The following is a 10,700-nucleotide window of genomic DNA, read 5'->3' on the forward strand; positions in this document are numbered from 1 at the left end:
AAAACAAAAAACCCAACAAAAAAAACCAAACAAGAAAACCCCAACCAAACCCCAGCAGATAGGACAATTTATCTTCCTTTCAGTTCACTTACAGAATACCTGCACACTTACACTGTATTATTTCCCAAATCAATGGGAAGTGTGTGCAAAGCACACTTAGAGATCCTGTTGCTTTCTGAATAAGGACCTGTATTTCACTTCCAAGCTGAATTAAAATTGTTACTTGAAGCTAAATGTGTGAAGTGTTCAGGCTTCTGCAGATAACTGCTGAGGCTGTCGCTCAGGCTATTGCAGCCATCTCAAGTCCCTCAGTTGCTTTTCGATCATTAGTAATTCCAGGTTTAGGCTTTAACGTTGGAATCAGTCGATGCATCAGACTTAGCTGTGCTAGAGATCGTTTTCCACATGTAAACTATAGGAGGCTGTTTCAGTACTCTGCTAAAATGGAGACAGTAAATTTGGAGAGTTGAAGAAGCTTGCCAGGTATGTTGAGAGTATAGTCTGGTACCAAACCTTCAACAGTAGAAAAGAGCCTTCCACCAGAAATACTGCTGTCTGTGCTTTAACTTGCTAAGCAAAGTGGTGCTGCTACTCAGATTTGTGTTTATTCTTCTGAATTAAAGTTTTGTACTCCCTGGAGTCCATGGGTCAGCTGCTACCATGGCTTTCCATTAAGGGCATACTGCAAAACTACCATTTGTTTTCAAAACCAAACACTGCTGCTAGATTTTTAGTAATGCCTGCTTTTGCCCTCCTTCTGGCTCTGATGTGCACATAGTTCTGTTCAGAAAACTGGTCATGTGATCACTTCATAATAAATGTATGGTATTGTGTTCTCATTGTATTGATCAGGTTGAAAGAGTACAGGACAGTTGAGGTTTTGGTTTTATATTAATCTATAATAAATGATGACAAACTAGTGGTAGGGCATTCTTGTAACAGAAATAGTAATCGTGCTTGAGATTAATTTTCATCTACAAATCCAAGTTGGTTGCTATCTCTTTGCTTTTCCTAGAATGTTATTTGAGACTCTAATATCTGTACTTTAAATTTATTCTGGGAAAGACTTATATATAGATCACTTATGTTGAATGCACTTATGATTTGTTAAACTTGCCAGCCAACATCAAAATAATACTGCTTCTGATTTACATTTTAATCATCTGCAATTAAATTGGTATGGTTTGAAGCAGGTTTTGTTTTTTTTTTTTTTTCCTTCCTCCTTTCCCCCACTTTTTCCTTTGACAAAGAATGACAGATGGATACTCTGGAAGTGATTTAACCGCATTAGCAAAGGATGCGGCGCTGGGCCCTATTCGAGGTAAGCTGCATAGCTTTTTATTGAGGTTGTGAAAAAACTCAGTGCCCTTTATATCAGAGATAGTATATTTTCCTACATCTTTACAATCCTTAAACCTCTGAAATGAAGCTTTTTAGATTGGATTTTGGCCTGTTCCTCATAATAGCATCTTTCTAAGACTTACCTTACACAAACCTCATCAGTACCTCCCCATGTGAAACAGACAATTTTTGTGTCTTAAGAGGAAAGCAGAGTGGAGCGCCTTTCACAGATTTGGGGTTTTTAAGTAGTGCATCTTTCCTAGGCTGGTGTCAGTTCTGTTGTATCTCAGTCAGTACTTGAATAGCAGTCTCTGACTGCATTACTTGTCTTTATAAAGTGGGCAGATCTCTTTCAAGTCTAAAGGATGGAAATACCGAAACAATTTGTGTTTTGGGCTTTTTTTAGATATGGTTTGAACAGCATAGCTTTTTTAATTTTTAAATCTTCTTAATGTTGAATTGTGATCCAGATGACAATTGTGACTCAAGCAGAGTTTTACCTAGATTTGTTCTTCCTCAGATATTGCCAACTTTGAAAAAACCCAATGTTAATGCAAAGTGAATACTTTTTTTCCAAGCACCCCCCCTTTGTTCTGTTTCACTAGCTAGTTATTATGTGTCCAGTAGCTACAACTGAGGGGGCTGATTTTGTTTAGTGGGGATCAGTAGTGGGATTTTGTGAAAAGTTTGTGAAGATTTGATGTTAAGTTTGTGTTTGCAGATACATTGTCCTACCTGACAGAAAGGTACTAAAGGCAGCCAGAGCAGAAGTGTCCTGTAATATCAGCCGATTATGTGTAAATAAAAGTTGTTGCAACTGTCTTAAATGATTTATGGGGAGGAGAGCTCTGTGCATGTTTTGTGGATGTGTTTGGTTTATTATTTTCTTTAATTGAGTCAGAAATCCTATAGCACACAGTTTTGCCAGTGCACTATCTCTCTGAAAGCAGCTGCTGGAAAGTAAGGGGGTTTTTTTACCCACTTTCAGCTGTTGAGATTGTAAGACACATCTTCCAAAATCCTGCATAATGACTGGGAAACAGAATTGCATTCAACGGCTCGCACAAGAGACGTCATGTCTCTTAAGACTTTGAATATATTTATTTAGAGTGGCTGAATTAATAATGTATGCATTTAGGTATGCAGGCACTACTTTGCTGACAAATCACTTCACATGCAAGTCCATTTTGAGAAGACACCATGAAATGTTGTGCTACCTATTTCTTCTACCTGCTCCTGGCTTCCATATAAAACAATTTATTTTTTAAAATTTTTTTTAGTGTCAGCCTTGCCAATCCTGCCTAGGCTTTTTTTCTTGCACCCTCAGAGCAAAAAGTTTACTGGAATATGTTGATCCCGTAACAATATTGCAAGTAAAAAAGAAGTGTAAAATGGTGAAGGATACAGGAATGATTAGATCCCACCAGTGCTGCATGGGGCAAGAAGCATTCCTGTTTGTCCTGCCTGATCTTATTTCTGTATTCTTGACTGATGGTACCTTTCCATTTCCTGAAAATTGTGTCTGTTTGAGGGGTTAGGGGGGGTTGTAGGTACCAGGAGCAATGGGTGGGGAAGGCAGCTCTGTTACACCGGTGTGCTGTTCACCATGCTTTAGGAAGAAGGAAATAGTTCTGCTACTGCTTTGTACTGTACCTGCAGTGATTGAGTGTGGGAGCAGCCTGGTTGAGGAGCTGATAAAAGGGGAAGGAGGAGGTAAAAACACCATGTACCTTTCTGTACAGGAGATTACATTGAGGCAGAGAGGTATAATTTTTAGCTGTGGGGTTTTTTTTCAGAGGAAATGTGCTTCTAACATGCTTTAGTTGCCAGAAGGGATGAAAGTTTTTCTTATGAAACTCACTGATCTTCCTTTATTTTTACAGAATTAAAACCAGAACAGGTGAAGAACATGTCTGCCAGTGAGGTATGCTGTTTTAGTAGTTGTTTTTTCCCCTTTGAATAGAGTGCATGCTCACCAGAAACTTTTAAGGTCCATTTATTTACATAGTATCATACCAAATACCTACCATAATTTTTTGGAGGTATTGCCCCTTTTGATTACTTCTTCATTGAAGAAAATTCTTTACAAATAGTGATTGAGAAGAAAATCTGTTCTCAGATGTCTGAGGTTCTTTGTCTATTTTCTTGGTTATCAGGCTTAAGAGCACCCCTTTTTCCAACAGTAAGTCTCTGCTGTCCTTAGTTTCAGCTGTCTGTTCTATGTTTTCCTTCTCACTGAACTGCAACTTGATCTGTTACCTGTCAGATGATGGCTTTTATTTTCTCACAGTGTTATTCCCCCAAAACATTTCCAGAAGTATTATGTCAAATATTTTATTTCCACCTCCCACCCCTGTCTTTACCTAAAGAAAGCCATCTTAGGGAGAACTTCTGGGGGATTTTAAAACAGATTTGTTTGTGTGTGTCTATAATACTTATATTCATTCACATGAACCATCGTGAAGCAAGAAAACATAAAAATAAAAAGCTTAAGTAAGTTCCTCACCACAAATTGCATCTGTAAACATAAAAGAAAAGGAAGAGGTTGGTCCTGTGTATAAAAGTTTCTGTTCAAATCTGTGTGCAAACTACGGTTCCATAGACGAAAATAAAGCAAAACTTAATTCCTCTGTTTCTGTGTTTGGCCTTAGATCATGGCTCAGGCTATGATAAGCTGAAAGGATTTACTGCAGGAAGATGAGAACATCTGTGATGATTTGTGAATGCACGTTTACATCCAGTAGCCCATAAACACTAGTCCCAAAGAAACATGGGGAATCTGCTCCAATTGTAATGTTAATAATACTTGTTCAATAATGAGACTTTTTGATCCATGCACCTTGGTTATCTCCCATCATGTCTGGGCATTTCTCTATACAGGAAATGTCTGCTTATAAGCATGTCCTCAGCAGACAATGGAAAGGTATATGTTCAATCAGAGAGGTTAGATAATCGGGTTTGCTTAGCTGACAGCGCACTATAGTCTGAATACAGTTGTGGTAAGGGTGGGAACTTTCGTGCCTTACTCTCCTTACTCTCCTGGTATGCAGAGATATGCCATAAATGTAAAAAAATCCCACATCTTAACTCTTTACTCAGTTGTGTGTCCTCATGTGCACCAGCTTGCACCACCTAGTGAAATAGGCAGTAATAACACCATCTCATGGGCTATTAAATAAGGCAGCAGACATTATGATTACCAAATGTTAGTTTATTAAAAACATTAAATACTGATAGTCTTAAATTACAAGACTCTTGCATCAGGTCATAGAGTCATAGAACAGCCCAGGTTGGGAGGGACCTTGAAAGGTCCTCTGGCCCAACTGTTTGTGGGAAAGGGAACCTAGAGGAGATTATCTAGCACCCTGCCCTATTGCATCTTGAAAACCTCCAGCGATGGGGACTCTACCATGTCCCTGGGGAGGTTGTTCCAGTGATTGACTGTTTTCACTGTAAAAAAACCCAACTTCCTCCTTGTATCAAGATGAAGCAGAATACAGTTGAAGTACTTCTTGAATAAACTGAAGCACGTAAATCACTTGTGATCCTGATGTCTGTCACTTTTTGTTTAGATGAGAAATATCAAACTATCAGATTTCACTGAGTCTTTGAAGAAGATAAAGCGCAGTTTGAGCCCTCAGACCCTGGAAGCATATATTCGTTGGAACAAGGACTTTGGCGATACCACAGTGTGAAACACTACTTGAAGTGAAACAGAGTGCTGCCTAAGGAACAATTGGTACAGACTACTGAAAAGCAGCCAGAGTTTACAGGACTTTACAGATCTTTAAGTATCTGCATTAAAACTTGAGATTAAGAAAAAATTATACAATGTGAAATGTGTTCATCAAAGCCTCCTTGCCATTTAGTGAGGATTTACACACTGTAAGTAAGAGCACAATAGGACTTGAGATAAGATTCCTAGCAATCCGATTATGGTTTGAACAATAATATGTGTATTTTGTTTCAGCTAGAAGGCTCTGATGATATTGATCATTGGAAAACCTTTTCCCTATGTTGTGTGTGCGGCTTTTTGTTTTTAATTTTGCCATGACATTGATGTCTGGCTTTCTTCCTTATAACTACTAACTTACAATTGGAGGTTTGTAAACTTTGGTTCGGTTTTTGACTTTTTTTTTATTCTTAATGTGCCAAATAAAACAATTTCCCTATGCAGACAGGAAGAACAGCATTGGGGAATTATGATTATTAAAATGTAAAAAGCAGCTGGTCTGTTATTATTTGTCTTTTTTGGTTCATTTAATGTGACAGTCTTGTTCACGGAACAGTTTTAAGGAAGACCTTTGATAGCAGAACAGCAAAAAAACCTCAACCGTATAAAACCAATTCAAACTGTCTTTTAAAAAAATAAATTACTAAATAAAAAAATAGACTAAGACATTCATTTACTGGCAGTATTTTCTCTTTAACGCATTTTGTAACGCTTCCATTGGTAGAATTTTAGCTTATGCTTATGGTGTACAACTTGAAGCCCAGCTGATGTTTGAGAGAGTAAGTGATGCTAATTGTCAAGTTTCGGATATGACGTGTTTCTACTCTGTATTTTGGTCTGTTGATGATAAAGTAAAATTTCCATTGTGATAATTTTTTTAATCTACACATGTAAGCATTAAAATACGAGGCTACATGTTTAATACATGGCACATTAATGTTTTTATAGCTTTCATATGTTTTTGGTTTATATATTAAACTATGAAACACTCAACTGATCTGCTTTTTTAAAAAGAAACTGCATCTTTGTACAAATACTTGTTTTTATTATATAAATGACAAGCTATTAAAAAAAGACCATTTAAGTGATAGCCTTTAAATACTGTAATAAAGGAAAACATCTTTGCCTTTACTTCTAAAGGCCTGACATCTTGTTTACAAATTCTACACAGATTGAACACAGATGTTTGCAAGGCAGAGCACTAGTTCCTTGTTAGACCAGGTTTGTGGGGTTTTTGTTTGTTTTTAGGTGGGTTTTTTTTTTGAAAGACAACTCTCCCAATTTAGTGATATTACAAAAATGCATACTGTTGACAGTTGTTTAAATTGAGTTATAAGCTCTGTTTACTTTTGGTCTTAACAGAAAATGTTAACTTTTTATTTAACTTATTTTTTTGTATTGGTAGGAGTAAGTCAAATATTTCTGGGACTACTCACCTGAAAGTTGACTATAAATAATATATATATTTTATATATCTATGAAAAAGTCCCTAGCTGATAGATGCAGTGTAAATATAGTAATGCGCAGAGAGGACTCTGTGCTCACTGCATAGTATTGGGTACTAAATAGCAGAAACTGTGTCAAACTTTCACAGATGCAATATGTTTGGGATTCTGGTTTTTTGAACCAGAGATGCTTTTAACTGATCTTAAGATTAAAAGCAATTAAATAAGAAAAGATTGTGTTACACTAGTATGCCTTTTTGAAATAGTCTAACCAAACCACTTCTAGCCTTCTAAGGGTATGACTCTCTCAAATGTATGTCTGATGTAAATGAAATATGTGACTTCTGTTCCCCTGATTCCCTTTCCTGGAGAAGTGAGAAATGCTAAAAGATTTCTGTTTCCTAAATCTCATGTATTGCTTGCTTTGCCTTCGTTCTGCCTTCAGTAGACCATCTCTGTGCTTGGAGATTCCTGGCTGACTTGGTCCATGTTTGTCATAGACTCCGTAGTGCTAAGCATGAATATTACTGGTTTGTTAGCACCTGCCAGCTAGCTGAGCAGCTAAGAAAGGCCTTTGGTCTTCCTAGTCATGAAGCTTGGAACCTTCCCTAGAGATCGTTTGCAAATGAGACCTTTGAAGCTAACACTACTGGTTTTGAGTGTTCCTAAATATTTGTTACCGAACTCTGTTTTTCTCCACTTAATTTTGAGGAATATACTGGTATTTATTTCAGGTACTTACCTGTTGGCATGTGACACGTACCTGAAATGTAGAGGGCGAAGTTCCCATCTGCTAAACCACCCGCAGTATGCAGCACAAAGGGTCAGAACTCTGAGCTGCTACTCTGGAAAGGCAAGAGACGAGCCCATTCACTTGTTTGTACAACCGGTTCAGGTCAGGAGAATTGGTGTGACTGGTACCACTGCTTTTTGGTTAGCTGTTCTGCTCTGCTTGTTTTCTGCATAATGGATGAACTACGGTTCTATAAATTACTTCTGGAACACAGTAATAAGAACTTCATTTTGTTCTGCACCATCAGTTTGCCCCGCAGCTGCTGGATTTTTAGCCCATGACCAAGTGCTGTTTGGTTCATCAATCTCCTTTAAATGTCTTTTTTATGCTATTTTCCGAGTAGTGTCTTTTAACAGTAATTCTGTTCTCCTTAAGGCATTATCTCGCATCTTCTGGTTTCTTGTTTTACATGTACTGAGTAAGTCCCAGCTCAGTGATTTTTCATATATCTGTTGGATTAACTGTGTATAAAAGCAGATCTGGAAAAAACCAATACCCTGCCACCCCCCAAAAAAAAACCCAAACCAAAATACCTGTGTTTACCAAATCTATGGTATTTTATATAGAACTTTGCAACCATAATTACCATAAAATCAAATTATGTTCTAATACAGTATCTTAAATTAGAATAGGATAAGCAGGACAGCAGCTTGGATGCTTTTAACCTTTGCAAAGATTGGCATTATGTTAGCTCTCTAAACCACTTTTTTTTTTTTTTTTCTCTTCCTGAATCTGCCCACTGCTAATGAGTGATTTGACCCACTTTTTTGAGATGGTTAGGAAGCAGCTTGCCTGGCCTTCTGCAAGTGTGCTTTACTGACTTAAAGTGTAGCAGTTACTGGAAGGAGAAATCCCCCCTAAGCCCCAGTTTTTGTTTTAGCAACCTTCTTTATACATCTTTGCCTGTTTTTGTTAAGCAGGAAACACACCTTTGACGTGTTGGAAGAACAGCGTCTTCTCAGGCAGTGGATTGCTGCTTTTGGTGGTGTAACAGGAGGAAAAACTCGAGCACTGTGTGATGCTCTTTTCTCCTTAAAATGAAAATTTGTCAAGTGTTATAATGTTCCTGTGACTAATGTTGACTTTTCTGTAGAGTACGCCAAACCTGTCCAGGTTCTCTCCTTGCAGCCAAGGCAAAGCCAACACTGAGTATTAAAGATTAGCCTTAAACTAGGATATTTGTCCACATGTAAGTCTCTGTCATGTTAGTTTCTTAGACTTTACGGAGTTCAGTGTGTTAGAAATGGACATTCTGTCCGAGATGTCTTACTGACTCTACTTCAGTCAGTTGCTAATACAGTTTCATTGAATATGGCCCTGCAACTTCCTGTGATAATAAATGTGATAGTAACGCTTTAAAATGGAGAAGAGAAGGAATTTGTTGTCATTGCACTAATTAGAGACCATTGCTGATTTCACTGTTAGATTCTCTCAAGTGTTTTTAAAATGGCAGTTTTTATACATGTAACTTAGACAATTTACCTTCTGGTGCAGAATAGATAGTACTTTTTCTATTCTAAACAAGCAGGTTTTAGCACTGCTTGGCACTGCTGCCAAGTCCATCTTGTGCAGTTGAAGTACTTGGCACTGGGAATACCAAAGTCAGATATGCTGGCAAATTAAACCCAGATGTCTGTTCTACAACTGGCGTGGAAAGCAGCGTTCCACTTCAGGCTTCCTGAATCGCCTATGGGGAAAGTTTGTGCCCTAGATTCTTACAGTGCTTTCCTACCCTAAGACGCAGGCCATGTGTAGTTGTGCCTACGACACGCTTACCTAGCTACTCCAGTGCTTTAGTGCTGCTTCTGTGTGTGGCAGCTTTGGGACGAGGCAAGCACTATTGTAGGTTACAGATTTTCATTGTGTGGGGCGAGCTCAAGCTTTCATGATGCTTTTAGTGCTGGGGGCTTCTACCAGATACCAAGAACAGAATGAAAAGTAGCAAGCAGGTAGTGAATGCAACTAGTCATCTCGAGTCATTGTGCTAATTAGCGGCAGTTGCTGGTTTCATTGTTAGGTTCTCTTGAGCTGCTATTTAGTGTTGAAGGATGTTGTTTTACTCACCTATGTGAATTTTCATGCTTAGGATGATCTGCTGATCATCCTAAGAGATGACCAATGGGTCAGTTATTTTCTTTTAGAATTTTTTCTTTAAATATTCTTTCCAATATTTTTTCTTTTAAATATTGTAATTGTAATTTCACAGGATGAGGAAGTTCAACTGTCACTTCCTGCAAATACAAAATCATCTTCTGAAGTATGGGGAAATGTGTATTGTGTTTTTCCAGCTTCTCATGTATATTGTTAACTGTCTTAGAGCGGAAACCGATTGCTATGTCAATAACTACCTCCCGAGTTCGGCAATAATTGGCAAGGCATACACTCCTCCAGTGGATTAAATACGTTGGCTAAACACTGTGGGTTCTTCAGAGTTTGATCTTTTGATTTCCAAATTCTTGACATGATGTCTGGAAACTACGGTGATCAGCCTTGTTTTGCTGTCAGGCTTTCTTGCTTTCATAAGATGCACTTCTTAAAATCCTGGTTCAGCATAGTGGCTTTGAGGAAAAAGGTCAATGTTCTTTGCAGTTGGTTAATACAGGTGTATCCTTCTAAGATGCTGGTGTGTAGCCTCTCGGTTCTGCAGGGTTCTTACCTTTAGAAGTGGGAAGAAAGTACTTTATCTGATACTCGCACAACTGTCAGAGGGACTGGAAATATAGAAACTGGTTTTGCCACATGATTCAAATTTTTATTCATGCGAAGGGCTAGTCAGTATTTTTCAGAAATCTGGATTAAAGTGACAAAAACCAAAGGTGGAAACAAAACACTATACCCCACCCCCCATCAAATATATCGGATGACTCCAGTCTGGGATGGGGTTAATTCTTGAATTTTGTTGTTTTGAAGCATTTTTGTTTCATTGTTCTTCTAGAATGCTTTCGGAAATGTTAAACACCATTTTATTAATAAGCAATGTAAAAAAAGCATGATGAGCAGTCACATAGCTTTAGCTTCACAATAAAATGTTGCATTTGTCCTGTTCTTACTGTTTTCTGGTCTGTTTGTCAGATACAATGTGCAAAACTAAGAGCCTTTTCATTAAACCTGACACTGGTTTAATTGCTGCTGGTTTAAAAAAAAAAAGAATCAAGTGTTGTATACCGGATGATAGAACAATAAATATGTAAATACCTCTTTTAGTTTCTAAAGGACATAACTCAAGTTCTTAAAACTAATGTAAACAGAAGTGCTACTTCCTAAATAAATGTGCTGAAACTGAAAGTGTGTGCCTATCCTCCTATCCTACCTAGGCTTGCTATATCACTTCACATAACTAATTCTGGTAGTTATGGCGAAGTCCTGAAAATACCTATTTGGAGCCAAT

General features: G+C 37.8%; 1 protein-coding gene across 4 annotated transcripts in view; it reads left to right on the plus strand.

Moving 5' to 3' along the window:
• The window catches only part of SPAST (spastin), a 41,525-nt gene extending 31,168 nt beyond the window's left edge, over window positions 1–10,357 (plus strand). For all 4 annotated transcript variants that reach the window (XM_075748861.1, XM_075748860.1, XM_075748858.1 and 1 more), the window contains 3 exons: window positions 1,251–1,321; window positions 3,225–3,265; window positions 4,914–10,357. In XM_075748861.1, coding sequence (XP_075604976.1) covers window positions 1,251–1,321; window positions 3,225–3,265; window positions 4,914–5,036 — 235 coding nt within the window. In that variant the 3' untranslated portion in view covers window positions 5,037–10,357. The remainder of the gene's footprint in view (window positions 1–1,250; window positions 1,322–3,224; window positions 3,266–4,913) is intronic.
• The last annotated feature ends 343 nt before the right edge of the window (window positions 10,358–10,700 follow it).

This window comes from Balearica regulorum, chromosome 3 (assembly GCF_011004875.1).
Source record: "Balearica regulorum gibbericeps isolate bBalReg1 chromosome 3, bBalReg1.pri, whole genome shotgun sequence".
NCBI classification, from domain to species: domain Eukaryota; kingdom Metazoa; phylum Chordata; class Aves; order Gruiformes; family Gruidae; genus Balearica; species Balearica regulorum.